The sequence below is a fragment of the Colletotrichum costaricense genome, assembly GCF_030867565.1.
Source record: "Colletotrichum costaricense strain IMI 309622 chromosome Unknown Scaffold_27.1, whole genome shotgun sequence".
NCBI classification, from domain to species: domain Eukaryota; kingdom Fungi; phylum Ascomycota; class Sordariomycetes; order Glomerellales; family Glomerellaceae; genus Colletotrichum; species Colletotrichum costaricense.
In genome coordinates, this window is record NW_026848256.1 from 75,375 (window position 1) to 103,279 (window position 27,905).

The 27,905-nt window shown below is 51.7% G+C and overlaps 11 protein-coding genes across 11 annotated transcripts; 8 read left to right on the forward strand and 3 right to left on the reverse strand.

Moving 5' to 3' along the window:
- Positions 1–930: 930 nt before the first annotated feature.
- On the forward strand, positions 931–2,592 carry CCOS01_16007 (uncharacterized protein; the record flags this gene model as incomplete). Its single annotated transcript, XM_060464145.1, has 5 exons — positions 931–1,106; positions 1,830–1,935; positions 2,006–2,192; positions 2,246–2,377; positions 2,441–2,592. 5 exons carry the CDS (start codon positions 931–933, stop codon positions 2,590–2,592), a joined length of 753 nt encoding a protein of 250 aa, XP_060305200.1.
- Positions 2,593–3,722: 1,130 nt separating this feature from the next.
- On the forward strand, positions 3,723–7,357 carry CCOS01_16008 (PDZ domain-containing protein; the record flags this gene model as incomplete). Its single annotated transcript, XM_060464146.1, has 4 exons — positions 3,723–4,438; positions 4,506–4,702; positions 4,760–7,057; positions 7,116–7,357. 4 exons carry the CDS (start codon positions 3,723–3,725, stop codon positions 7,355–7,357), a joined length of 3,453 nt encoding a protein of 1,150 aa, XP_060305201.1.
- Positions 7,358–8,312: 955 nt separating this feature from the next.
- CCOS01_16009 (uncharacterized protein) lies at positions 8,313–8,903 on the reverse strand (the record flags this gene model as incomplete). The annotated part of the gene is made up of 1 exon (XM_060464147.1): positions 8,313–8,903. The coding sequence occupies one exon, from the start codon at positions 8,901–8,903 to the stop codon at positions 8,313–8,315; it is 591 nt and encodes a 196-aa protein (XP_060305202.1).
- A 1,012-nt stretch (positions 8,904–9,915) lies between these two features.
- CCOS01_16010 (uncharacterized protein) lies at positions 9,916–11,700 on the forward strand (the record flags this gene model as incomplete). Its single annotated transcript, XM_060464148.1, has 4 exons — positions 9,916–10,016; positions 10,200–10,360; positions 10,641–11,417; positions 11,552–11,700. 4 exons carry the CDS (start codon positions 9,916–9,918, stop codon positions 11,698–11,700), a joined length of 1,188 nt encoding a protein of 395 aa, XP_060305203.1.
- Positions 11,701–12,528: 828 nt separating this feature from the next.
- On the forward strand, positions 12,529–12,936 carry CCOS01_16011 (uncharacterized protein; the record flags this gene model as incomplete). Its single annotated transcript, XM_060464149.1, has 1 exon — positions 12,529–12,936. One exon carries the CDS (start codon positions 12,529–12,531, stop codon positions 12,934–12,936), a length of 408 nt encoding a protein of 135 aa, XP_060305204.1.
- Positions 12,937–13,783: 847 nt separating this feature from the next.
- CCOS01_16012 (cytochrome P450) lies at positions 13,784–15,627 on the reverse strand (the record flags this gene model as incomplete). Its single annotated transcript, XM_060464150.1, has 2 exons — positions 13,784–14,476; positions 14,536–15,627. The coding sequence occupies 2 exons, from the start codon at positions 15,625–15,627 to the stop codon at positions 13,784–13,786; spliced, it is 1,785 nt and encodes a 594-aa protein (XP_060305205.1).
- Positions 15,628–16,339: 712 nt separating this feature from the next.
- CCOS01_16013 (uncharacterized protein) lies at positions 16,340–18,308 on the reverse strand (the record flags this gene model as incomplete). Its single annotated transcript, XM_060464151.1, has 7 exons — positions 16,340–16,729; positions 16,781–16,948; positions 17,006–17,158; positions 17,263–17,410; positions 17,492–17,574; positions 17,639–17,838; positions 18,281–18,308. 7 exons carry the CDS (start codon positions 18,306–18,308, stop codon positions 16,340–16,342), a joined length of 1,170 nt encoding a protein of 389 aa, XP_060305206.1.
- Positions 18,309–19,763: 1,455 nt separating this feature from the next.
- Positions 19,764–21,404, forward strand: CCOS01_16014 (citrate synthase; the record flags this gene model as incomplete). Its single annotated transcript, XM_060464152.1, has 1 exon — positions 19,764–21,404. The coding sequence occupies one exon, from the start codon at positions 19,764–19,766 to the stop codon at positions 21,402–21,404; it is 1,641 nt and encodes a 546-aa protein (XP_060305207.1).
- A 191-nt stretch (positions 21,405–21,595) lies between these two features.
- CCOS01_16015 (uncharacterized protein) lies at positions 21,596–23,409 on the forward strand (the record flags this gene model as incomplete). Its single annotated transcript, XM_060464153.1, has 4 exons — positions 21,596–21,635; positions 21,784–22,227; positions 22,281–22,704; positions 22,752–23,409. 4 exons carry the CDS (start codon positions 21,596–21,598, stop codon positions 23,407–23,409), a joined length of 1,566 nt encoding a protein of 521 aa, XP_060305208.1.
- Positions 23,410–24,007: 598 nt separating this feature from the next.
- Positions 24,008–26,042, forward strand: CCOS01_16016 (spt3; the record flags this gene model as incomplete). Its single annotated transcript, XM_060464154.1, has 3 exons — positions 24,008–24,058; positions 24,338–24,973; positions 25,023–26,042. 3 exons carry the CDS (start codon positions 24,008–24,010, stop codon positions 26,040–26,042), a joined length of 1,707 nt encoding a protein of 568 aa, XP_060305209.1.
- Positions 26,043–26,607: 565 nt separating this feature from the next.
- On the forward strand, positions 26,608–27,586 carry CCOS01_16017 (uncharacterized protein; the record flags this gene model as incomplete). The annotated part of the gene is made up of 3 exons (XM_060464155.1): positions 26,608–26,631; positions 26,714–27,288; positions 27,322–27,586. The coding sequence occupies 3 exons, from the start codon at positions 26,608–26,610 to the stop codon at positions 27,584–27,586; spliced, it is 864 nt and encodes a 287-aa protein (XP_060305210.1).
- Between the last annotated feature and the right edge of the window lie 319 nt (positions 27,587–27,905).

The following is a 27,905-nucleotide window of genomic DNA, read 5'->3' on the forward strand; positions in this document are numbered from 1 at the left end:
TACATCTTGCACTTTGCTCTTTTACGTTGGGTTTTTGGGGTTCTTCGATTCGATGCTTTACGATTGTGCTGACCTACGGTCAGCACAGCCTCGCATGGCCAGGCCTTGGTTGTTTCTTGCCTTGGCTACTGTGGTGGATCGGGTTGTGTAATACATATCAGATTCTTGGGGCCCTTCTGAGTCTAACCCCATTAAACTTGCTTGAAACTTTTCAAGCTGAGCAGGCATGAGGAGACGAATAGACAACCAGCATCATTAGAATTACGCGTTGTGTCGTTGTGGTTTATTCTAATGCTCGTGAACATCTCGCTATGTCACTACTTTCGTGTTAGATGTGGCAATCCCTGTTCTCCGCTGCCCATGTAGATGAATGGCAAGGGGGCGTTTCGTAGATTTACATGCAATGAAGTAGATTCTCCTAGATCCTTGCGTCAACACCAACACAATAAACACTGAAGTCATCGCGAGTTCCTGATTTCCTACAAACCAACCCCTTTCTCTTTCTTTACTGCCCTTTTCTGAGTGATCAATTTCCTTTCTACGGGTAGCTCATGCTGTCCTTTGTGGCCCTCAGTTCACAGCCAAATGCCTTGCTTACTACGTCTCTCTCTCTATCAAGAAGGAAGAGGCGGAGACTTGAGCGTGCCTCGAGATCCGGAACGTTCCTAGATCTCATGATCCCGTGAAATAAAAGTCTAGCTCCGCTTATGTCGTGACTCTGATCCAAGGAAAGCCTTGCTCGCCTTTCTTCTCTTCTCTGAATTGTTTTCGGAAACAAACCTCTTGCGTTTGCAATCATTGCCTATCTTCGAAAGGCTCGAGCCGCGATATCGTTTCTTGCTGTACGGAATCGAAACGCCGAGCGAAAATTGCTCTACTTTGCTCATACTCGCACCGCATTTTTCGACTTCGACTTGAATCAAATAAGTCATGGCGAAGACCCTCGGCACGCGCAAGGAGGCTGTTACGCTTCCTCCGCTGAGACCTCCCAAGCCGACCCTCAAGTCGAGCTTCAGAAAGGGCCCTCAGCATTTCGCCAACAATATGTGCTGGCATCAATACGGACACAACATGGGAATTCTGCTCAAGCATCTTACTTGCAACATGTGAGTGAAGGGAGTTTCCTCGAGTCTTTTGGTTTTTGTTTCTCTTTCTCGGGTTTATGGGGATCTGTCTGGGTAGTGAGATATCATCACTGAGGTTTACACTTATTGCATGTTTTTGGTTCGTCGAGGGTGGTAAGGTTTGCCTTCCTCCCGAGAATCAGGTTCCTTCTTTCCTCTGGAGCTTATTCTGAAGACGAATCCCGTCTCCTACCGTGAGAGCTCTCAACATAGCTTGAACTCACATTGAGAAGATAGAACTCTTCGAGGAAGGAGACGCCTTGAACCTTTCCCCGTCCTTCCTTCCTGATTTACACTGCCAGAGCCCTGCCACATTCTCATCCACCTCTCACATAAAACCCGGCTCTTTCACCCTCTCATTCCACCCTTCTCACTTCCTCACCGTCATACTTCTTTTCACACTCACAATTGTCTTCTCCATATACCTTCGAACCTCAGTTACACAGCGAAGCTGCAACAACTTCATCGTCTATCACCGTTTTCACTACAAGTGAGCAATACACCTTCACAACCCAAATCTTTTACCTGCCTCACTCGATCTCCTTCCGTTATCATCACCACCCTCTCGCACCTTCTTCCACCTCTCACCACCATTTTCACTTCCGTCATTACCTTCGCATCTTTCATCTCTTGTCCTCACATTCCTTACTTTCCATCAGTAGTACATATTCCTCGTCGTTGGCTACTGACAAACCGAACTTATAGCAGAGAAGAATACCATCGTTCCAACATGGCTGACACCAAGTCCGTCAACGGTAGCGAGGCGGCTCCTGCCGCTGGTCGCGTCGGTGCTTGGACCGATGCTGAGCGCGTAAGTCTGGCTTCAGTTCAGTCGTATTTTCATTCCTTTCATTCAGGTTCTCTAACGCACGGATATATAGTTCCAGCTTGTCCTCCGCGTGCTCGCGACCGTGCTTCCTGACGGCAAAGGAGTTGACTGGAAGAACGTCAACATGGAGGGCCGCACTCTGAAGGCCTTGCAGGGCCAGTGGACTGCTATCATTGCTCAGATGCGTGAGATCAACACCGGCGAGAACGGAGAGGCCGCTGCCCCGAAGCAGAAGACCCGTAAGTCATCATTTTTCTACTCATATCTACATTCAAATTGACTTCTCTCCAAGCCCGCAAGACTGCCGTCAAGAAGAAGGCTGTCGCTGCTCCCGAGGATAGCGAGGAGGCCAACGGCGACCAGGAGCGCAGCGAGGAGACCAAGCCGGTCACTCCGAAGAAGCGCGCTGCGGCGACTAACGCTGGTAAGTATCGCATCCAGATACTCGATTCCCAACGATGCATGAAGCTGATCTATTACCAACCAGATGGCACTCCCAAGAAGAGACGCACCCCGGGCAAGAAGGCGGCCCAGGTCAAGGCCGAGGCTGAAGAGGCTCAGGAGAATGAGGATGAGGCCAAGGTCGAAGGATCTGAGACTCAGGTCGAGACCAAGGATGAGAAGGATGGCGAGCAGTAGGTTTTCTAATACTTGCTGCTGCCGTCGCTGGATAGCCGTCTCACTCTACATGGCTGCGGTTGGTTTTCATTGGGTTCCGCGCAAGGAATGGACATTACTCTGAAATGGCTTGGAAGGGGGACAGAACGTGCGACTCATTGCTCTAGGGTTCACATACGTCCCTGGGGTAGCTCAGGTCATCAGAAATCAAAAGGGATACTCTTCACTCTTATATCTTGATTCTCTTGCTGTGCCCATCGTCTTGGGCCTCGGGCTCATTCGCTGTCTCCCCGTAACCTCTCCCGGGACCATGCTGTAGTCCGGAAACCAAGAGAGAAAGGACAGCTTGGAGTCAGATGTGGCTGGAAGCCGGTGGCGACAAATGATTGTCCGCATTGGAAGACAATATCAAGTGACTTGGTGGGCGGTGATGAAGCCCCGAAACCGCGCCCGACAATCGATAAACCGGCTCTCCAACGAATCAGGTCGCTGAACATGGACTCCCATTCAAGGTGCATCCCGGCCGGTCATTCGAGCAGGACGTTGTGAGACCTGCATATTCTTGCAGCCTGGAGTTCGGTCGTTGGTGGTGTGCTGCGTGAGAGCATGATCCATTCCGTCCCATCTCGGCCTGCGGGCCAGGCACCACACTCATTGACGTCTGTCGTCAAGAGTGTTAAAGTGAACTTTGCCAGAGTGCTAGACCGCCTTAGCGAACTGTACAGGCCTCAATAGGGACGCTAGTGTCACATTACATCAGCAACCGGGGAATTAGTGGAGAAAATTAGCAGGGATGGACACCCACCCGGGACATGCACCCATTAAGCGGGCTCTTATGCATCTAGCCTGGTGATCTCACCTGGGTGACCCCCATATCGGACAGATCCTGTTTGTTTGCCATCGTCCCGCACCTGAAATTTTTGACGACAAACGACGTTGGCAAGAGGTGTTCGCGTTTCCAGCACAACTCTGCTAGATCACCTTTCCCACACTCATAGAGGGATCACATGCGCAGCAGCTTGAGGTTCACTCACACCCTACTCTGATAGCCGGGACAGCCAATTGCCCGCCGTTCATTTGACAAAGGCATTGTTCATTTTCGTATCCACAGCTGAAGGTTGCCATCCTTTTCTTCCACCTTCTCTCGCTGGATGCGCTCCGTCTTTACTGGAGGCAGAGGGACTTGCTTGAGCCTTGCATCCACCCCGGCAGTACTAGCACGACGACCTTGGACAGCATCCACCACCACCGTCACCACCACCACCACCACCACAACCTTCACCCTTACCTCCCCCCAGCTTTTTCGACGCCAACTCGAGCTCCTCCCGTTCGCACAACGCGGCTACTCCCGTTTAGCTCGAGCCATTTCATCTAGAGACACCGGCTATAAGACAACGCGACGAACCATCGGCGCTCAGACTCGTCGCCCCTTCTCAGCCGCCGTCGAACCTGATCCCTTGTCGGCGCAGCAGCAAAGCGAACTACCCTCTACCCAGACCACAACGACCGAGACCGCAAACATGAACGGCAACAGCGCATCACCGCGCTCCAAGCGTAAGGCCCCTACGAGCCCCGAGGGCTTGCGACCCCATAAGCAGCATCGCGCCCTGAACGGCAAGCTGTCTGCCGGCGACAACACACCCGAGGTTGAGCGCGTTGAGGAGCTTGAGGAGGAGAGCGAGTTCGAGGATGCCGCGCGGCTGAATGGCATGTTTCCCATGACGCAGGAGCCGGAGGCGTGGCAAAAGACCATTGAGAACGTTGTCAGCAACGTTGTCTCTATTCGCTTCTGCCAGACATGCTCCTTTGACACGGATGCGGCGTTAACGAGTGAGGCCACTGGCTTCGTGGTGGACGCTCAGAAGGGGTAAGATTAGGATTTTACGGAGGCAAGTCATCATAGGGAGGCAGGGGGCTGACGAAGTGGACTACAGATACATCTTGACGAACCGACACGTCGTTGGATCCGGACCGTTCTGGGGTTACGTCGTCTTCGACAACCACGAAGAGGTTGATGCGTACCCCGTCTACCGCGACCCCGTTCACGATTTCGGTATTCTTCGATTCGATCCCAAGGCTGTCAAGTACATGAAGCTGAATGCGCTGGTGCTTCGTCCGGACCTTGCAAAGGGTAGGCAACAACCTTGATGGGTAGTGTTTGGAAGTGGATCCGCTAACAGCTTGACAGTTGGTGTTGAGATCAGGGTGGTTGGTAACGATGCGGGAGAGAAGCTCAGTATCTTGTCTGGTTTCATCAGTCGACTGGACCGAAATGCGCCGGAATACGGAGAAGGATACAGCGATTTCAACACCTGCTACTACCAAGCCAATGCTGCCGCCAGTGGTGGTAGTTCTGGCAGTCCGGTTGTGAACGTGGACGGCTTTGCGGTGGCTCTGCAAGCTGGTGGACGATCCGATGGTGCTTCGACAGATTACTTCCTGCCATTGGATCGACCGTTACGAGCTTTGGAATGCATTCGCCAGGGCAAGCCCGTCACAAGAGGTGACATTCAATGCCAATTCCTCCTGAAGCCTTTCGACGAATGTAGACGCCTCGGCCTTACCCCGGAAACGGAGGCTGCGACTCGCCAGCACTTCCCCAAGGACAACAACATGCTTGTTGCCGAAATCGTCCTTCCCAAGGGGCAGTCTGACCAGAAGATTGAGGAAGGCGACATCCTGGTGAAGGTGAATGGCGAGCGTGTCGGTCAGTTCATCCGTCTGGATGATTTGCTGGACTCGAACGTTGGCCAGACCATCCATCTTCAAATCCAAAGAGGCGGCGAGGACATTGAGGTCGATGTCGAGGTCGGTGACCTACACAAGATCACCCCTGACCGCTTCGTGTCCGTCGCAGGCGCTAGCTTCCACAGCCTGTCATACCAGCAGGCCCGTCTGTACGGCGTAGCGTGTCAAGGTGTCTTCGTTTGCGAGGCGACTGGCTCTTTCAGATTCGACAACGCAGACAATGGCTGGCTGATTCAGACCGTGGACCACAAGAAGACCCCTGATCTGGAAACCTTCATCGAGGTGATGAAGACAATCCCAGACAAGTCCCGCGTGGTCGTAACTTACAAGCACCTGCGTGACCTGCACACTCTGAACACCACAATCATCTACGTCGATCGTCACTGGTCAGCAAAGATGAAGATGGCTGTCCGGAACGACGAGACTGGCCTCTGGGACTTCACTGACCTGGCTGATCCCCTTCCCCCCAAGGCGCCTGTTGCTCGCTCCGCCTCTTTCATTCAACTCGAGAATGTGAAGCACACGGCCATTGCCGATCTAGTGCGCAGCTTCGTCCATGTCAACTGCACCATGCCTGTTAAGCTGGACGGCTTCCCTAAGAACAGGAAGTGGGGCATGGGCCTGGTGATTGACGCCGACAAGGGTCTTGTTGTCATCTCAAGAGCAATTGTGCCTTACGATCTGTGCGATGTGACGATCACCATTGCGGACTCGATCATTGTCGAGGGCAAGGTCGTTTTCCTCCATCCCCTTCAGAACTATGCCATTGTGCAGTATGACCCGGCGCTGGTCAATGCTCCCGTTCAAAGTGCGAGGTTGAGCACGGACAACATCACTCAAGGAGCTTCCACCAACTTCATGGGATACAACAGGATTGGAAAGATTGTCCACGCCTCCACTACAGTTACCGAGGTCACCGCCGTGGCGATCCCGGCCAACTCTGGTGCACCCAGATACCGTGCCATCAACGTCGATGCCATCACTGTTGATACGAGTCTCAGCAACCAGTGCGGAAGCGGTGTTCTCGTCGCCGACGATGGTACGGTCCAGGCCTTGTGGCTCACTTACTTGGGCGAGCGTTCTCCTTGCAGCAACCGTGATGAGGAGTACCACCTTGGTCTCGCTACGCCTACTCTGCTGCCTGTCGTGTCTCAAATTCAACAAGGCATCGTTCCCAAGCTGCGCATGCTATCCGTCGAGTTCAGAGCCATCGCCATGGCTCAGGCTAGAGTGATGGGCGTCTCTGACGAGTGGATCAGCAAGGTCACCGAAGCAAACAAGACACACCACCAGCTGTTCATGGTCAGCAAACGGACCTTTGAGCGCAGCGAGCAGTCAAGCGCTCTGCTTGAGGGTGACATCCTGCTCACTCTCAACGGCAAGGTCATTACCAAGGTTTCCGAGCTGGACATCATGTACTCTCACGAGGTCCTCGACGCCGTCATCGTCCGCAACTGCGAGGAGATCCACATCAAGGCTCACACCGTCGCCGCCGACGATGTCGAGACCGACCATGCCATCTCCTTCTGTGGTGCCATCTTGCACCGACCTCATCATGCCGTCAGACAGCAGATTAGCAAGCTGCACAGCGAGGTGTACGTGTCGGCCCGCACTCGCGGTTCGCCTTCTTACCAGTACGGCCTCGCGCCCACCAACTTCATCACCCACGTGAACGGAAAGGCGACACCCGATCTGGAGACCTTCCTCGCTTCCGTCCAGAAGATCCCAGACAACACCTGTAAGTGGCATTCCGTCCCGATCTTCTCTTGTACATCAGCTAATCGTGATTCTTGCAGACTTCCGACTTAAGGCTGTCACCTTTGACAGTGTACCTTGGGTCATCACCATGAAGAAGAACGAGCACTACTTCCCGACAACGGAGTGGACCAAGGACCCGTCGGAGTCCTGCGGCTGGAGACGAAAGACGTACGAGGGCGGCAAAACATACGATGGCGAGGGTCCCGACGGCGTCCTTGACTCTGTGCTGGCCGTCACCGAGGACGCTGAGATGGTCGATGAGCCCCCTGCCCCCTTGTAGAGCACACGATCACCATACCCACACTTCATGAATCAAGAACGATTGTCGTAATAGACGACGACGGCATTGTATCCCGCTCGGACTCGACACACGAGATCCGGGTCATTTTAATGACAAAACACCATTCACACACAAACACACACATCATTGGGAAAACTTCTGGACGAGGACAGGACAGGACACGGGCAAAGGGGCTGAGGGATTCAAGGGCATGGGCTAGGGCGAAACGCGAACGCGCACGGCCGTGAGGACAGCATTCTCAACTGGATGTTCTTGTATGTACATGTATAAATAGGGGCTATAGGGAAAGGGGGCAGGATCATGTTCCCGATGGGAAATCTTGACCTCCTTTTTTTTCCTAGGCTTTCTTCTTTTGCCTCGATTCTCTGTTGAATACCCGTTTGACTTCGTGAGGGAAGTCTGTTTATTGTCCTTGTTTGCCTCGTCTTCTGGGAAACATCGTGATGCCTCTCTGAAGATGGTTGTGACTCCCCGTCATTCGTAGTCAGTTGACGCGTTGAAACCTTCAAGAGGGTGTTTTCATAACCTCGTAGCATTATCAAACTCTTCTCGGTCTAGTCGGCAAACTATCTTCGGGCTATCCCTGGTATTTCTTGTGACCGCCATCTGCTCAAGCCGAACTCAAAAAGATGTTTAAATTTGAGTGTGATCTAAATTCAGGCCCTTATATTCTTATCGTAGACTACTCCTGTAAAGTTTACATAAGCTTAACTCTCTCGTTCCTTTAAGCCATTGTGCGCCTTTTCTCTGAGGCTGTTTACCCAAAAAGCTTGCTAGTCCTCGTCCTCAGAGCTTACCACAGCGTCGTCATTGAAGAAGTTGCCGGCCGATATTCCGTTAGAAAGTCAATAGGTAATTCGTATTCTTCTCGTTAAACAGTTGTCGGCGCAGTCGTGAACATGGTCAAATGATGATTGAGAGTGGATGCGATGGCTTAGCTGTCTTCTATGAGGCGTGATCTTCGACCGTCGACGATAATACTGATTGGCTGCCCTTGATCGAAACTTTCGCGTAGCTCTCTGATCACGCGGTCCTTTTCCAAGAACTTTTTGACAACCTCTCGCAGATCATAAGGGCAAAGCACAATGACGTGCTGATAGGCGTTCTCTTCCGTAGTCCCGAGGTTCATTGTATGAAATGCCGTCGGCCCGATCCTGCCGCCAGTCTTCTTCAGACGGGCGTGCAACAGTGGCTCTACCCGATGAATGAAATCGTTGAGTCGATCATCTGTTGACTTGTCGGGCTTTGATTTGAATCTGAAGAAGGTCTGGTCACCGAGCCTGACTTGAATCCCTGAAGGTCGAAGCGGGCTGCTTTCGTGAAATGTGTCTAGGGAGTTTGGAGGCCCATAATCGTCTCGAGACGAGCGTTCAGAGGTTGTGAAATGACTCGAACTTGATGAAGAGTCTACAGTCTGAGCGACCTGACAAGGGGCTGATTGAGAAGTTCGTGTTCTTCGGAGGGGTACGTTGGAGTAGCTGCCGGTCTCTACACGAGTGAGGAGCTCAAAAGACTGACTGGACATTGCAAAGCAAGTCTTGGAATTGTTGGGAGCTTGATAGCTAGGCTCAAAGATATGATTTCTAACAATTGTGAAAGCGATTTCTGCTAAAGAAGGACCAGACAGATGCCAGAGTAGAATCAAAATGACTTCCAGGTTCAAATAAGACGTGGTCGATCAAGTACTTGAACATTGACTCTATTTCCACTGTGAGTCGAGTCCATCATTTAAAGGCAATGATACGCTGCAACTTCAACCTCAAACACTGGCTCGTGTAATATCATGCACTCTGGGCGGCAAAGCCATTGGGTCGGCCCAATTACCATTCCCAACTGCACAGCCTGCTTTCCACAACGGGCACGCGCCGGCGGCTATGATCGCCTGGCCCATTTTGGGACCGCGATGCCTATCAAACCTTTTTCTACATTTCCAACGAGCCTACACTTTCGCTGGACTGCTGACTGATGGGGACTGACTCTTGGCTACCTACTTGGTCAACATGGATATGAAAGTGAAAATTGTATCAAAAAGCTGATGAACAGGCTGCAACTACGAGGCCCGAGTGGAGAATTTTTTCCCGTCTTGACAAAAGCAACCTTCAACCATGGTCAATCGATTGAGAAACTGACGCTTCTCTTTTGCACTGAAGAGAGACGAACTCATCGTTCTCCAAGACGAGAATGGACGCAGAGGCCAGTGTGTGTACTTTTGTCGCTTGGGGCATTACGCTACCCAACAAGTCCATCTCCAAAGCGAAACAAACACACGAGTTTGTCTTCACCATACCGACCTCGCGATGGTATTCAACTTCGGGACTCAGACATTACATCTGCGGTCCTTGTGGGGAACACTCTAGCTTGGGTGGGGTGGCCATGTTCCCCGCGCTCCCCTCAGGTACCCAGCTGGCTTATCAGTGCAGGCCTCATCTTCAATACAAGCATTAGATAGATAGCCTCCTTCAAAGTTGGAGACAACGCGCATCTAGGTTGCCCATATCGTGAAGCAGGTCTGGTTCCGTCATTAAGCATATTGACTAATGGCATCGTGTCCAACTTACACGGCGACGTTGCCAGTCGGTAAACCAACATCTGCGTTCTGGCAGTCTGAACCAGATTCAGTCATAAGCAACCACCAGTCGTAAGTTGGATGAACCCCAACACAGATTCTGCCTTGGAAAAGTCCATAGCGTCTCTCAAGTGTATCAAAAATCGTTGGGGCCGAGGATCTAGTGTGAGCAGGGCAATCTATGCCCATCGGCTCTGGAGTCCTCACTTGATGCGGCGGCCACTTCGAAAGATGGCTGACCCTGAGCGCTTCTAGTCGTATCCTTCCAGCCTCGGCAGATGTAGTCATTATAGGGGCTGGCATTTCCGGAGCCTTCATTGCTCATCGACTGCTTACAGATGAGTCGCCCAGCAGACCGAAGTCCGTCTTGATGCTCGAAGCCCGGGCCGCGGTAAGTGGTGCCACGGGTAGAAATGGTAAGCAAGTTCGCATTATCAACCAGCACATTACATTCAAGCCCAGCGAGATTTGACAATCATGCTGTAGGTGGCCATATTAAACCCGATTGCTATCGTGGATTCACCGCATACTCCAAGTTACACGGCCCTCAAGTAGCTGCCGCTCAGTGCACGTTTGAAGGAGCCAACCACCGAGAAACATTATCATACATCCGAGGAAACGGCTTAGAAGAAGAGACAGACCTCGTCGAATATCGGTCCGCGGATGTGTATTTAACGGAAAACACCTGGAAAGCAGGACTCGCATCTTACAATGGCTTCAAGGAAGCGGGCGGCGACGTCTCCGAAATCAATGTCTTGCTAAAGGCTGAAGCCGAAAAAACGCTTCGCATCAGGAGCTGTTTTGGCGCCATCACGTTTCCTGCTTCGAGTCTCTGGCCGTATAAGCTGGCCATGGCCATGATACGAAAGTCTCTCGAGGCTGGCCTTCAGCTTGAGACCAACACTCCAGTGCTGAAAGTTTCTCGAGCCGACAGTGAGCATGGTAGTTGGACTGTCACGACTAGTCGCGGTAAAATCACTGCGAATAAGGTGATACACGCCACAAATGGGTATGCCTCCCATCTACTGCCGGAACTTGATGGGCGCATCATTCCTCTCAAAGGTCACGTTGCGGCCATCCCGCCTCCGCGCGCATACATCGACTTACCGCTGTCAACTTCTTTTGCTTTCGTGTCCGATGAAAACTACGACTATCTCATACAACGTCCCGGTCCACAGAAGTACCTGATCTGGGGTGGAGGAGAAGGCGCACATCCGAACGGGCCTGAAGGCGGCTACGGAGACTGCGATGACTCCTTTGTCGTTCCCGAGGTGCTTGACTTCATCAAAAAAGGGCCATCTCGGACTTTCAAGGGCTGGCAGGAGTCTCTCGAAAGCCCAAGTTCTGGGGTCAGAGATTCTGTTCCATTTGCTTGGAGCGGCATCATGGGGCTCAGCAAGGACTTGTTGCCCTTCATAGGAGAGCTGCCCGGCAAGCCTGGCCAATACCTCATCGGTGGCTATCACGGTCACGGTAAGCATCATGCGTCTTTTCAACGTCTCCCACCTCCATGTTTTGATAATCGTGCTGGAGAAATTCGAACCGCATCTTTCCATTCGGACGTTTCCTTTTCTACATCCTGTGCTAATGGGAAGGTAACTTTCTAGGCATGGCCCGCGTATTCCTGTCAACAAAGGCCTTCTGCGATCTTTTCCTCGGACAAGCAATTGACCCGCGCGTTCCATCGCCTTACTTTGATCTAGAGTCTAGGCTTAGAGAGCCTGTTGACATGTCCAAAGTGGGGGACATCTTGTAGTGCGCTGGGGCTTCCATATCAAGTCCCGCAGAACATGCGACTGCGTGTGGGTTGGTCTGATGCATCGCTTTCGCACGATCGCTTTCGCGTTGTGCTCAAGCGGTACGCATCTTCTCTTGGTTGACGTCTGAAATAATAAAAGATGAATTCAATAGCTTGATCGCGCGTGATTAGATGAAACACCGGTGTGGACGTCTGGTGCTGTTCTAGCTTGCCAACGATAGTTTTAAGCTTGAGGGGAACGTCAGAGGATGGGGAAATAGGGGCTGCAGTTTGAGACACTGACATATGTCACACCAAAGGAAGTTGAGACGGAATCGATAAGTAGTTTCAACGACATATAAGTCAGGAGCTTTCCCCAGCAACTTCCATGTTAAGAGTGCCTTTTCTGCCTTGCACAGGTGCGCCTGAGTCAGCAGTCACATCATCGTGTCAAACACCGTCTCATTTTCTGTCGACGGAGACTGGAGAGGCTATCCCTCTCATATTCTAGGATCTCCTTGCCAGGGCAACTTTGACATGCCCAAGCTAGAAAAACCCAAACAGTTTTGCATCACCATCATGGAACACCACACTCAATGCCTGATGGTATCCAACGAAAGTAGACGCACTTGAGCGTGATTGATATAAAAGGCGCCTCACGAGTAACGCAACTTAAGTCTAATTAACTCTCGGAAGTATCTCGTCTCGCTCTCAGTAAACTTCCGCTAGTCTTGCAGCTTTCTTCCCTCACTACTCAGGCAGTAGTCATCGTCTTACGACTCTCATAATTATATTACAATACCGCCGACCAGCAACCACCTTTTGTCCTTCCTATCATCAGCAAAAATGAAGTTCTCCACCGTCGCCATTCTTTTCTTGAGCAGCGTTGTGACTGCACTTCCCCAACCGTTGTCTGGCAATGAAGCCATCTCGGACCTCCAGGCACGTGTCGCCTCAAATAACCCCGGTGGCGACGTAGGCGGCGCTATCCTAGTCGATAGAGACCTTGACGAGCTTGTAGCCAGGGACATCGAAGAAGATGACGATGAAGGCCAAGACATCAGCGCTTTGGACACGAGGGAACCAAAGCAAGGTGGAAACGGAGGCGGCGGTGGCTCAAGCTTGATCGAGCAGCTTCAGAGCACCTTTGACCGCAACAACCCCAACGGAACTCCCGCAGCACCCGGTGACCCGGCTGATCTCAATGGCGACGGTGTAATCAACGTTTTCGAGGCTGGAGCTCAAGCGTCCTAGTCGTTGCTGGAATTTTAGAAGAAAAGAATTAAGATGTTAAAGGAGGGGGGGTCACATACTTCACAACAATCGTATCAATTGGATTTGAAACAACGTCGATTTTTAAGCGAGGCATCCGGCTCCTAATACCATGCTTGTGCTGCAGTCAGAAATTTGAGTGATATGAATAATGGCACGTGAAATACTTCCCATGGGCTAAATGGGAAAGAAGCCCGTCGCCTAAACTTCCTTCCTTCTGCACCGTCAATCCTATCCATCCCAGGCAGGAACCGCAGGCGTATGCCTTATATTCAGATTGGGATCGCTCACTCGTCAACCAAGCCCCCTTGATCCGTGTGGTCGAGCGGTACAACGCTTTAGTCCGTTGGTATACGAACTTGGTATGAAATCTCGAGAAGTATGCAAAGATGGAGGGTTTCGTAGGTGTAGCCTGTTCGATTCATGGACTGAGAACCCGAGCTTTTGGTTTTTTTTCTTTTTCAATTGTTGATACCTTCCACTGGGCCAACAGGCTAGTCGACCAATCGGCAAAATCAATGACCTGCTCAAGGCTATAGTTTCTTTCCACCTTCGGGGTCTTGGTGTTTATGAGGCGCAATACTCTAAGGCTATCACGGAAACCGAGATGTTCTACAAGTCACCCTCTATTGTCTTGGATGCGTACATATGAAGACTCTGCATCAAATAGTGCTTTATTTGGTAGAACCTGCATGCCTCTATCCCGATCCCGATCGCCTTAACTCAATCTAAATGCCTTCGCTAGCTGGAATAAGCAAGAAATCACCACACCCGAATGGAAAGACAATTTTTAAGAATACATGGCAAGTACAACTTTCTCGTCCTCAGCTCAATGAAGCGCCTGCAAGCGCACATAACAGTCCTTGGGCTTATACGTGAAGCCTTCCTTGGGCGCGTAGCCAGACAGCTCCTTCGGGCAAGGAAGCAGTTGGAAGTTCCACACAATCATCGTGACGATAATGCGCATCTCGAGGTATGCCAGACGTCGTCCATAGCAGCCTCTGGTACCAAAGCCAAACGCAAGCTGAGGCCCGGCCTGCTGGTCAAATTCGGGCGGGGAATCGTTGGCATCGACCAGCCAGCGCTCCGGCTTGAAGTGAGTGATGTCTGCGTCGTCCCAGGCTCTGGCCTTTGCGTTCTGGCTGCTCTTGCTGCGCATAGACTCATCGACTGGGATGGAGGGCTTCAGGATGCTCTGTCCGCGGGCGGGCGAGAGGATGATGGTGCCCTTAGGAATTCGATGACCGAAGAGTTCCGTGTCGCAGATAGCCTCACGATCCAGGAGAACAGCGGCACTGCCGTGACGAATAATCTCCTCTACTACGGCATCCAGGTATGGGACCTTGGTTCCAGTGATCTCCTTGATTGTCGGGTTTCGGTTTTCGGCAGCAGCGTCGGGAAAGGCGGACTCGAGGACTTCGCGGAGCTTAGACTGGGAGTCTGTGTTGTCTCCCAGAAGCTTGACACCCCAACCTAAGGTGGTGCTGGTAGTGTCGTGCCCTGCTATCATGAGTCCGTAGATCTAGGGATGTGTGAGACGGGAGACTATCAATGATCATGGAGCGAATACTTCCAACTTACCTCGTCCATCATCATAGAAGAGAAGAAGTCTGGTTTCCTGCCATCATTATCGGCGAGCTTCTTTTCCCTTGAAACCATGAGTTCAACGGCAGAAGAATGCTCCTTGGACTCCTTGGAGTTCTGCGTTCTGTCCAGGGCCTTGCTGATCTCCTCGCGGAGGAAAGCGTTTTTGATCTGGATCGCTCGGCGTACAGCGGGCTGCCTCTCTACGCTGAGTTTCCACTTGAGTCTAGGGACGGGCGACCCTTGAAGCTGCTCAATTGCATCCGCTACATCAAGCGATGCCCTGAGGCTCTCGTCGATCTTGGCAGTGGGAAAGTGCAGAGGCTGCTCGCCGCCAGCAGGCATTGATCCTCGGAGCTGGCGAATGTCATCAGCACCCAAGCCTTTCACAAGGTCCACGGTAGGACGGATGGCACTTTTGGCACCGGCTCCAAAGGAGAAGGCTGTGGTCGCATCAAGAATGGAGTAGTAGATGTCGGAGTCGGCCTGGAAGGGGCGGCCTTCTGCAATGCGGGCCTTGTCGTTCCAGAGCTGAATGAGCTGCAGGATGCCAGAGTAGAGGATGGGCGCGGCGTTCTCGTTCAGGAACTGGGGAGACATGAGGTCCTGAAGGAGTCTTCGGTGGTGCTTCCACTCGCTGTTCGTCTTCATGATGATGTGGTGATTGGGTACAGCCCCTGAGATCATGTCCCCCACGATGCTCGCTCTGTCGAATTCCTTGCCCCGCCGCAAAAGCACATCTTGGGCCTCTCTGAAATCAGAGAGAATGAGCATTGGTTTTCCGAAAGGGCGGATGAAGATTTGGAAAAGGGGCGAGTTGTGCTTTGCCGCTTGTTCGTGAAGCCATATCTGGAACGCGCCCGTTCGGGCTATCCCCTCTTGCAGTGAAGCAACATCCCCAAGTATGCTCTTCGCCGAAGCCTTGTTGTAAGGGATGCCAGGAATCGGTTTGGGAAGAGCTTGTCTGTAGAGAAAAAAGAGTAGCAAGCCCACTGCTACGAAGAAAAAGGCATAGGCTGGTGAAAGGATGGCAAACTCCGTCGGTGTCTCCTCACCGAGGGATCGGCTCGGTAGTACTGTACCTAACATCTCAGTGACACGAGCTGACGTTGTTGGAAGGTTGCGACTGGATGATAAATCTCCGCGACTGGATTGTTAAGGTTTGAGACTAGACTGGTTATCCCTCCCTGAAGCTGTTGGCTGCACCATGTCTCTTATATCATTGAGGTTTGGAACGCAATATACAAAACTGCAAGACTTAAGAGTCAATTCTCCGTTGCTATTCGGGCAATAAAGTGCAATTGAACGGGACTCCATGAAGTCCCAAGAACCCATCGTCCCACGAGGGTATTCCATCGACATGATTCTCAAAATGCTGTCGTTGATTCTTGTCCGGAGGCTGATGTCACTTGTGGCGATCACCGCCGACTCAGAATCCCGAGCCGTGAAGCCCTGCGGGCCAAGACGGCGGGCTCTAGCACAGCGCATCACCTCCGCCAACGGTCGCGGGGCCAAGTGCTTCGCCATAACAACGTCTTGGCACATTACGAAAACTGCACCTCGAGAATCCACAGCTATGCGGCTGACATGTGACGTACAAATGGTGGTTAAGTCAATCAGATAATCCGTTTGGTTGCCTTGAGCGGGCCGTGGCGATCCTCATGCACCTAACACCACGCCAAGACAGGACGTGATTCCTACGCTCGGCACTCAATAAACTCAAAACTGGAGATGTTACAAGATTCGTCCAACAAAGTGCGCTTCGGAAAAAAAGCCACGAGGATACTAGATCGTCCATTTCCTATCGAGGTCGGATCAGTTCCCGCAGTGCCCTCCCGTAGTCATTGCCATTCGGAAGTCTCTGGATCGTGTGGATGTGATACTTGGCGGGCTCTTTGTTGGTCAGGAAGACCCCCGAGTGGTGGTCAAACTCAAAGAGTGCCACCGGACTCTGAATACGGTAATAGAAAGGGTCATCTTCTCCGAACCCGCCAATCCAACAAAAATGCGTTTCGGTGAGGTGCTTGAGTATCTGCTTCAAACGGTAACGGAGTGGCTCAGCAGGCCATAGGGCCAAGAACTCATGCACAATAGCCATGATGAGTATTTGCTGCTCTTCGGACATGTCGGTGACAACGACACCTTCGTAAGGAATCACGCGATTGTCTTGGAAGGCTCCAGCCATGTGTCTCTATAAATATCTGTTGGCCAAGAATCCGCAGACGGGAGTACAACATCATACCTGGTCAGCTGGGTTCCATCGACCTTCTGGCATTGCAGGATCTTTCATCGTAGGGTATATTTGAGCTTTCTGTTGCAGCATCGGAGGTAAAGACTGCATCAGCTGTAGGCCCAGCTGGCCCTCGTTGGCGCACAGCGTGAGGCCCTTGTCGAGGCCTTCGTCAATGATCTTCCGCACTGTCAGCTTTTTCAATGACCTGGGTTAGACAGATGATGAAGAACCCACGTTTGGCTCAGCGCCGATAAAGACTGGTCCTATCACCATTTGCTGGCGAGCGACGAAAACGTTCAAGCATAGATGATGGCCAAACAACATGTAACCCCAGGGCTCTGTTTCTGAGGGCTCACCGAATAACGTGAAACTGAATGCAAGCATTATCTTTAGTCAGATGGAATAGAAAGAAGGCACCGGGGTTCTCACGAATAGCTGTGTTCGTTCAATATGGCTTCTTTTCCACAAATTTTCCCCAAGAACTTATTCACTTTCATTGCTCCTCGGACCTTGGCAAAGCCACTAGGGCTTAGAGATTGCTCCAAGAGACCTATGATGGCCTCTGTTTTCGTTGTCTCGAGGTCCTCGAGGCGTATACCGCATTGATGCAACACAAACTCTGGATTACTCCATCTTCTGCTGCTCGGACGAAGGTAGCTCATCAATACTGTGGTCAAATCTGGTTCCTATTGGTTCCTATTGTCTGGAAAAGCGACGTACCATGTATCCGAATCCACGTCGTAGACTGTATCTGCTTTTTCGGACGGACTGAGCGAGTCTAGCACTCTACGAGCCGCGTCAACCTGTTTGGAGTCAACACATGCTGGCAATACGTAGGGTCAGCTGGAGCCGATCGTTCGGGTTTACCATCTGTTTCGTTGGCGCGCCTTCATCTCGAATTTGATACAGGCCTTCTCTCCTTTTCCCATCGTTTGTGACGCCGTAGAATGGGGCATCGAGTTTCTTTCTCCAGTCTTCCCGGATAGCCTCTAGATGCGGACTTTTCAGGATAGCCTCTGAGTACTTATGAGGATCACTGACGTCTATCCCCTCAAATCGCGACCAGTCTGTTCGTTGTTAGCTGTACGCCGCTTGTTGCAAAGAACAAGATGATGAAGCTAAGCTCTACTTGATGAGTACTTTCCTTTTGGCGGAACATAACGCCTATAGTCATATGCGGATGTCTTTGCTGTGTTTTCCATTTCGCGAGTTGGCCACCTGTAGGTGCATCTGCTATGGTGAATAATTGCAGGGGCCGGCCGGATTCGGTTGCGATTTTACTGGAGTTCCTTCAAACATATACTTGACATTTGCCACAAACGTTTCCCCGCAGTTGATCAGAAAGCCCCTGCTTTTACAATGTGCGGGCCCGGGGTTCTCAGTGAAGAGCCGACCTCGGAATCTCGGAAGCGGACTTTGGGATCGACGATGAAGACGCCGCCAAGCTTTGTGTGATTTCTGGCAGCCCAGCTTCTGGGGGAAGAAGTGTACTTGTACTCACAGACTCACCTCCTTTCCATTGTAGAAACGCGGCCATGTGGCATGATGGAGAGTTTGCGCTGATATTAGCCTAATAGCGCATATGGCTAGCAGAAATACTGCTGAAATAGACTTTTGACACATGCTTGGTCAGGTCAACTACAGCTTTGTCGCGCTCCATAGACTCCGCGGCATCACCCATTTGAGCTCATTCAGCCTCACCAATAAGGCAACGATTTGTTTTTCGGAAATTCTTCTGGGGGAAACAAGGTATCCGGGTGTGATACATGTTTGAGGATGCCCCGTTCTTTTGGTCCGTCTGGAGGGGCGCCGAACCGTACCGGATTGTAGTTTCCGGCATTTACTCACGTCCGACCGCCGCCTCGATCGGCTTCTTGTGGGGCCCGTCCACCGTTGAGCTCCGACCAGACCTTCCGTTAGAGTGGACAGCATCACCGTTTCGTCCATAAACCCTCTGCCCAATTAAGTGTAAGAATACATCAGATGCGAAGTTTACTTTGACCCTATTGTTTCTTCGATCTAATCCGGTCTAGTTTTGATTTTAGTGAAAAAGGTGTCCGGATTAGGCGTTTTCAGCCGCAAGTTTATCTTCACCGAACTACTCCGTACACCTCCGACCTTTCGTCATGTGAAGGAAAAATTGAGTACTAAGGAAACTCGAGAGCAACCTTACTTAATACAATCAATTGTATTTCCGCGACTCGAGTATTTATTTCCGGCCCGGGCCAAGGCCCCGCGCCGCACTCAGCCTTAATGTGCGAGAACGGCGTAGACACATCGCAGCCTGGTGTGCCTGCGTGATCGGAATCAGGCACCGCCAATCTGAATTCAGGAGTAATTTACGGGTCTTTTCGGTGTACCCAATACCGAAACAAGAGTCCTGAACTCTTTACGAGGCTCTGCTCTGATGACTCGGAGCTGATGACACTGCCTAGACGGAGAGAGTGTAGGTGGAAATGTAAGCCTTACATTGGCAGCTGCGCAACTTTGGGCTTCAGAGGCCATGCTCACGATAACTCACTGGGGTCGACGGATTTCATGGCCCCCAGATTGTTCCACTTCACCACATACGCTCAGCCCAGAGGGTCAGCACCTCGACATCACGCGGTTGCGGTAATAAGCGTTTCCGCAATTACGCTGAGAGCTTTCGGCGTCGGCGTGAAGACTTCGATGACCGGGCGAGATGGAGCCCCCATTGGGGTCTATTGCTGCCTTCTGTAATTTTCGGAATGCAAGATGTTTCCTATCGCGGCTTCTTTTCTAGTTGCTCGGGCGAAAGAAATGATTCACTTGCTTTGACACGTTGTGCTGGAGTCCTGGATGTTTCCCCGTGTCAGCTGTATCCCTTGCCGCCCAGTCATAAACTGATACGATCTGGTGACACGCGGGATGAGGTTTCTGGATATTTAAGAGTGATAGAGGTGCTCGTCTGAAGTTGGAAATAGAGAGAAGAAGTATCTTCATTAGCTATATTTCAACAAACTTCGACACCATGGACACCAATTACACTACTCAGGCAGTTGTCCAATCCAAAGACAACTCAATGAACACCGCAAAAGACTTCCGGAAGTCGATCAAACGAACTTCGACTCAAGAAAGCCTTACTATCAAGAAAATCCTTAAGAGTGATGAAGCTCAGAAGCTTCATCCAGGATACCTGCGTTTAAGAAACTCATTCTGGAGCACGGCTTACAACATCGGTGCCGCTACCGCTTCCTATGTAACTCAACCTTTCAGCAAACTCGGCCAGACATTGATGCTGCCGACACAGCTTGCACGCAGCCTACTCTTCGGGACTAAGGCCGATCCATCGAGTGGGACTTTGACAGTTTGTGACAACCGCACCCAGCGGCGGTACGAAATCCCAATCAACCGAAACGCAATCAAAGCACTCGAACTTCAAAAGATCATTTCCGTCCAGGCTGATGTCAACTCCGTCAGTTATTGCGGTTTAAAAATCCTGGATCCTGGGTACCTGAATACCGCCTGCGTCGAGTCGAACATTACCTATATCGATGGCGGACATGGATCTATCCATTACCGCGGCTACTCAATTGAATACCTCTTTGAGAACCACGACTATGAGGAGGTTGTCTTTCTCCTGATCTGGGGTCATCTCCCTGACGCGGTTGAGAAGGATATCTTCCAGCGTAAGATTGCTGCCGGCTGCATCCCCCCTCCTCACGTTATCGAAGTCATTGAGTCTTTCCCTCGAGATTCCTTGACGAGCACAATGGTCTTTGCTGGCATGGCCGCCTATGCTAGCCATGACGAAGGTGCCATTACCACACTCCAGTCCGGACGACCAGCGTTCATGGGCCAAGCTGACAAGGTCGATGAAGCTCTCATCGGCTGCATCTCTGCTCTCGCCACCGTTGTTGCCCTTGTATACTGCCGCAAGCGCAACAAGACCTTCACCCCTGCCGATCCCGAAGAGTCTTTCATCGCCAACATGTTGCGCATGATGGGCTTCCATGAAGACAAACACAGTAACAAGCCTAATCAGGAGATTGTCAAATGCTTCGAGAAGCTCTGGATCCTCTACGCTGACCATGAAATGACCAACTCGACCGCCGCCTTCTTACACGCTGCCTCGACCCTGACAGATCCCCTTGCGTGCTGTATCTCTGGTCTTGTGTCCGGGTATGGCCCGCTCCACGGAGGCGCCATCGAACTAGCCTACAAGGCCTTTGAGGATCTCAAGACCCCGGAAAACGTGCCGTTGCTGATAGCGGACGTCAAGGCCAAGAAGCAGCGTCTCTTCGGGTACGGCCACCGCATCTACAAGGCCGTGGACCCCCGAGCCAAGTTCATCCGCACCATGATCGACCAGTACAAGGACAGAGTGGAGTCGAATCCTTTGCTTTCCATCGCGATGGAGATTGACCGCGTCGCCAATGCCGACAAGTACTTTACGAGCCGTAACTTGAAGGCTAATGCAGACCTTTACGGGTGTTTCCTGTACACTGCCTTTGGCTTCGAAACCGACATCATCGTGGCCATGGCAAGCTTGTCACGCATGCCTGGGGTGTTGGCGCACTGGCGTGAGGCGATGCTCGAAAAGGGTCCCATGTTATGGAGACCGCAACAGGTCTTTACCGGTCCGCCACCTAGAGAAGGCAATTCGAACTAGTGTGGAAGACTGTCTAATTTCAGGGAGGACTGGAGGTTGGCCGGGTCATCTCCTTCTTCTAGTCTCACGCAGCGATCTTCGAGGCGACGACGAATGGGAAAGATGCCGGAGGCCTTAAGGCTGCAGGAGACAAGGGCGAAGTACCCGGCGAGAGTAAGACGCTTGCCCGAACCGGACAACAATGTGGTCAGATGGAGTGGGGTCTTAACTCCGGAGCTCCTCCGTGTGATGGTACCTATCGGGGCGGCTTGTGTGGTCATGGCCTTCTGCTTTCAAAGCGTTTCCTTCATTCATCCTATACTCATGTTGTTTATCATTTATCATAGCTCGAATCGACTCAGTTAGTTACTTAGATCATTATTGCAATCATATTTTCCAGAAGCTGCAGTTCCATACATCTTCAGTACCGCAATGCCGGCTGACTTCGCGTTCGTAACTGTCGGCAGTTCGGGACGGACACAGCCCACAGACCGATCAGTAATTCGTAGTCGATGTATGATCGGTAAGAATCGACAAGAAGGCTCGCGGCGATCCAAACAAGCTGCTCGTAAAGTGCAGAGGGCAGCCGCTCAAACTGTGAGCGAGAATGCCGGGCTCCAGTCGCTTCATCATTCGGCTTCCCCTATCAAGCCTTGGCCTTGCACCGCGTATAATGAGAAGCAGCAAGCTGAAGAACATTCTCAGGCTCCGAGCACAGGAGAGGTCGCTCAAAATGATACCTCGGCTTTGATGCCTCCGGTCCCTCATCCGCCACCCAGCGACATGTCTCTGATTCGCTTCGCAGAAGAGTTGGAAAGGCCATCTCAGGAAATACTCTTCAGATGTAAGACATCCCCCTTGGATGCTGCAAATCTCACTTCATCTGACTGGGGTCAGTGGTCAACTTCAATGCTCTTAAAGGCACCTTCTATCCCATTGAGCACTGCGTCGACCTCCCTCGCAGCGCGAATTCTGAAGCACTCTCATTTTCTTGGATTCTCCAGGACCAAATCTTCCTACACAGCGCCTTATTCTACTCATCCGCCGTACATGAACATGTCCAGCGCCGTCAGCCAGGAAGAATGACACAATTTCATCTCAGACGCACAATCAAACTCCTCAATGAGGCGCTTTCTCAACCAGACTCACATCGTAACGAGGCAATCTTCCACGTCATACTCACTCTAGCCTTAATGGCAGGTCTTTGGGGTGACTTCAGCACCACAGCCGTACACCTGTCAGGCTTGCGGCAGATCGTGCGCCTTCGTGGAGGGCTCAAGTATCTTCGAAGTCATCCGAAGCTACATTTTAAGCTCGATCGGTGAGTGCATGTCATCTGCCAATTTGGGGTCGACTCTGACAACACAGCCTGGCTCTCTCATGGTCTCTTGGCACGGGAGGTACGCCTTATTTCTTCACCGGCCCTATCGGTTGGAACTCATGCTTTGACGCGCAGTCGGGGAACCCAACTTGCGAAGCTGAGCCCTTCTCTTGCAATGTTGTGAATGACTGGAGGCTGGCTGTTGTATGGCAAGACCTCAGACACTTGGTGAACTTGATCAACGATCACCTCGCCTGTAATTCGCTGCTTGACGGCTCGCTTTTCCAAGACTCTTTGGGATCAATCCAAACACGACTCGTACACCTGAAGAACGGAATCGATGACCGATCAGATGAATGCCTCCGACTTGGGATGTTGGCCTTTCTGTCAACCACTTTGCAAATCCCAGGCGGCAAGTTTCCTTATAAGTATCTCACTGGGAGCCTCAGGAACTTATGCGAGACTATCAACATTGAAATAATTGAAGACGACAACATCCTGTTCTGGCTTTTGATGATGTGCGCGATCTCCGTCTTTGAGGCCGAGAAGGCTTGGTTACGGCCTCTGTGGGTGAAATCAGGAGCAGAGCGCTTGTCGTGGGACAGCGCAAGATCTCGGTTGCAGGCCATCATGTGGATAGACAGATTGCAGGGAGAACTCGGCAGCAAAATTTGGGCGAAGCTTGCTTTGATAGAATGGGTGTGAAATATCCTTAATGTTGGTCTGGATGTTGTAGCACAATCATGTTGATTGCTTTGGACCATTGCTTGGAATTAGTACCTTACGTAATGGCTGAATGAAACGCAACTCGCTGTTCGGGTGTTATCTTTTCCGACGGGATTCCAGCGGAAAGGAACCTAGAAGGCACCTCGGAACCTCCTCTGGCCCCAGCTTGCATTGGACAGTAGGTAGTACGTTAGGCTGGTCAGTGCACCCAAGACGCCCAACTGGTGTCGCTGAGCCGGACCGCGACCAAGACACCTCCAGCCTTCGCTCTCCGACTACCCTTCTTACCGAATTTCATCGACAATCCATAGGCCTCTTTCAACCAAGTAATGGAATTCTGGTAGTCATACGGACTTGAATAGAAAGCAGCAATTACAGGCTTCGCACAGGAGTTATCTCTAGCCTTGATCTACTTCGCTCGGCAACAGTGCGATTATCGGGATTTCTCTCCGGGGCATCTCAGCCTCCCATACCCGCATCAGCTTCCATCCTGTACCTTACTCAAAAGAACACATAACATTCGGTTCATCCAAGCTTTTCACATTAACCTTGAGGCTCGCCTTTGAACACCGGCAAGATGGCTTCAAAGGATGACAAGGCGTTCAAGTATCGCCAGGAGATCAGCCAGGTGAGTGAAGATACTGTGGATTTTGTTTCTTTTGATCTCGTCCTGCTTCGCCATTCTGGAGGAGCCACAGGCACACGGCAGCTAGCGACCTCAAAACTGGAAGTCCAGTGGAGGGAAACAAGGATTTGACACCTGCCTCCTGGAGTTGACCACAGCCCGTCTCAACACGCGAACCCTCACGCTTGGATGCTCGACTGGCCTATACGACAGCCTCTGCTCTTTCCAAATATGAGCGCCTCCTATCTTCTCGAGGTGGTACCTGCCATCCACTATACCTAGCGTATGGCTAGGTATCATCTTCACCTCCATCACTGGTATCAAAAAAGCTACTTCGAAAACACTCTACTCGGCCCAAGAGAGACATCTACGCCAATGAGGAGCAGGGAGGAGCAATCGTTTGTGAGATGGAGATCTCACTTCGATCGAGATGGAGGCGGCTGCCTCATGAGCCAACTCGTCGGATGCCTTGAAATGACTCTCGGCATCTTTGAACAATGCACCAAACCGCTGGCCGATGATAGCAGCGCCGAGTCTGAGACTATTACGAAGAAACCGAAATACCCCAGGCGCTCTAGAGCAAAGGCGGCGGTCACTGCGCGTGTCCAGCGCCAGAGCATGGAGCTGTTTCAATCCGCCTTCGACCAAGTTCGTGGCATCGTGGTCAACTCCGGCTTTAAGTCCATCCTTGATCTCCCGTATGGAGAAGAGAAGAAGCAAAGGGTCACGCGTCCAGCGCCAAACAAGCCTGCTTTCGTTTTGCCTCAGCGTTTGAATAACCAGGGGCCGTATGGCTGGTCAGACCGTCTTACTAATGTTGCGCGCAAGATGATGTACGTATCTGGCGAGACCGCCGAACCGTCGATTGAGACGACTAGCATGATTGAGGACATTGTGCGCCAGCAAGTTATTGAGCTGGTAAGTTGTGCAAGCGTCATATGTCTCTACATTGCTAATAACTCGCTAGCTTCGAAACTGCACTGAGCTTGCGGCTCGCCGCGGCGCCCGAGCCATCACGATTAATGACCTGATCTTCCAAATCCGCCACGATCAAGCTAAAGTTTCTCGTCTGCGTACGTTCCTCTCATGGAAAGATGTCCGGAAGAACGTCAAGGATTCCGACGACAAGGGAGGTGAAGCGGACCTGGGAGCTGGTGAAGATCCCAGCGGTGGCGTGGTCCCTGGTGGCCCGGTCGACGACGCTACCAAGAAGAACAAAAAGGCCAAGGTCGGCCTGCCCTGGGAACCGTCCTCATTCTACAGCCAGGAAGTCCCTGAGCGTGACGACGAGGAGGATGAAGAAGAGGAGGAGATGAACTTCATTACCCTTCAACGTCTTCGCAAGGCCGACGAGCGCACAAAAGCCATGACGAAGGAGGAGTATGTGACATGGTCCGAATACCGTCAAGCTTCGTTCACGTACCGCAAGGGCAAAAGATTTCGAGAATGGGCTGGATTTGGTATTGTCACAGACAGCAAACCTTCTGACGATATCGTTGATATCTTGGGTTTCTTGACCTTCGAGATGGTCCAGACCCTGACTGAGCACGCGCTCAAGGTCAAGGAGCAAGAGGATCTATTCAAGGCACAGAGCGGCGGTGAAAATGCAGGATCAAAGAAGCGCAAGGTGGCCACCGGCCTGTTCGACCCGCCGAGCGAGGGAAGAAGTCCCATTGAGCCTCGTCACGTTCAGGAAGCCTTCAGGCGCCTTCAGCAGCGACCCAAGAAAACTCGAGCCATGCTCAACGGAACCAGGCTTCCACAGCATACCGCGCTCAATATTGTACGTTTACTCTCAATTAAGCAGAGTATTCCCGCTAATCTTCTTCTAGTTCTGAAACACTTTCCTCGATCGCATGCCGGCTGCTGGTTCCATGTCTTCTTTCAATGGTTGTGTCGACTTCACCCTAACTTCTCCTTTGGAACAATGCAACGATACCCACGGGTGGACAAGTGGACTTGGCGTTTTGTTTTCCCGTTATTTTGATATTTCTTGTTGGCGTTACAGGCAAGGTTTACGTCAGATGAATAGTCACCTTGATAGCTCGACGAAGACACCCATTTGACGAGTGCAGTTCTTCTCCCGCTCAGCAACTGCTCTGTGACCTGTGGCCTTGGCAAGAAATCGCAATCACATTTTCCATGAAGTGTTCACAGCGAGCAATTGGACCTAGTTTGATGAGATACAAAAGTGGCGAGGACTGGTTTATACGTCAGGTGTAAGTTACCTTACGCAGTGACTCTGGGCCTAGGTATATATGGCCCTTACTACGGAGTAGATCCACCCGCTTTCGAACACCCCCTGGTCCCTCCCACTTGGGCACGAACAAGTACCCCGCAGTGAGGCGCAAGCTCCAGCCATCCCACCAACCTGTGCCGATTAGATAAGGCAGACTGACCCCTTCCGGACTTGCCCACTCTCCTGCTTCAATTCTGTTGCCTTGTGTCTTGTTACTCTAGTTAACTCTCCATATTTGAGGTGGAATCTGTCCCATTTGACTCGAGCCTTGTGGCATTTCCCTCTCTCAAATCTCAACAGAAAATTCACCAAGATGCCTCCTCAGCCATCAGTCGTTGTGAGTCGCGCATCCTTGACATGCCCCGCTGACACTTATGACGACATGGCTTTGCTAACCGCGCCATTCCCATCTCCAATAGACGAAGCTCAAGGTCCAGCTCAAGCTGGCCATCGCACGGCTACGCATGGTCCAGCAGCGCGATGACTCCATGGGCAAGACACAAAGACGCGCGATGGCGCAGCTCCTCGAGGTGGGCAAAATCGACTCTGCGCGCATTCGTGTCGAGAATATCATCCGATCCGACATCACGACCGAGCTACACGAGATATTAGAGCTGTACTGCGAACTACTGATCGCCCGCGCGGGGCTACTCGAGGGTTCAGTCTGTGATCCGGGACTGGAGGAGGCGGTCAAAAGCATCATCTACGCCGCGCCGAAGACGGAGATCAAGGAGCTGCAGGTGGTGCGAACGCTATTGGCGGAGAAGTACGGCAAGGAGTTTGTTCTTGCGGCGATGGATAACTCAGATGGCAAGGTGTCGGACAAGGTTGTCAAGAAGCTGAGCGTCACACCGCCGCGGGAAGAACTCGTACAAGGGTACTTGGAGGAAATTGCCAAGGCGTACAATGTGGACTGGCCGAAGCGACCTCTGGCAGACGAGCCGCCGGACCTTCTGGACGATGACGACGACGATAGCCCAAGTGGTGGGATTGGCTTGAGGATACCGGAGGGTCCGTTGGGAAACAGCTCCAAAGTGGCCAAGGAACAGGAGGAGCTGAGCAAGGCGACACCGCCGAGGACGATTGGAGGTCCCAGTAGCCCTTTGACTGTCACACCGCCGAGGATGACAACAGATAACGTCCATCCCAAAGTAACGCTCAACTCACTGGAGCTGAAGCCTAACAAAAAGATGGACGCAGCGGCGCAGAAGAAGCCAGCTGGAAAGGGGCCAGGAGGCAACGTACCCGACATTACGGAGCTGGAGAGGAGATTTCAAGCTTTGAAGCGATGAGCCTGATGCGTCTCACATTTTGGCCAAGGATCAGGTATGGGTTTTAATTTGATGCGAGAACATTTGGAGGGTATTTGAGGGCTTGTATGCTTCTTGTTCAAAGGTCTAGGCATGGTGCGGAATGAATTCATGTTGCAGGCGTTCTGCATCGGCATGATCTTTATCCCTCGATAGAATGAGGTTTGTTTCGCGACGTGTTGTAAGTTCAAGTGCAGGTTCCGTCGTCATCGTTCCTGAGGTACGTCCGATGAATGAGTGACGGCAGTCTACCGATTTTGATGTTGATACATACGGTAGGCAACCAGCAAGAGGGGATCGT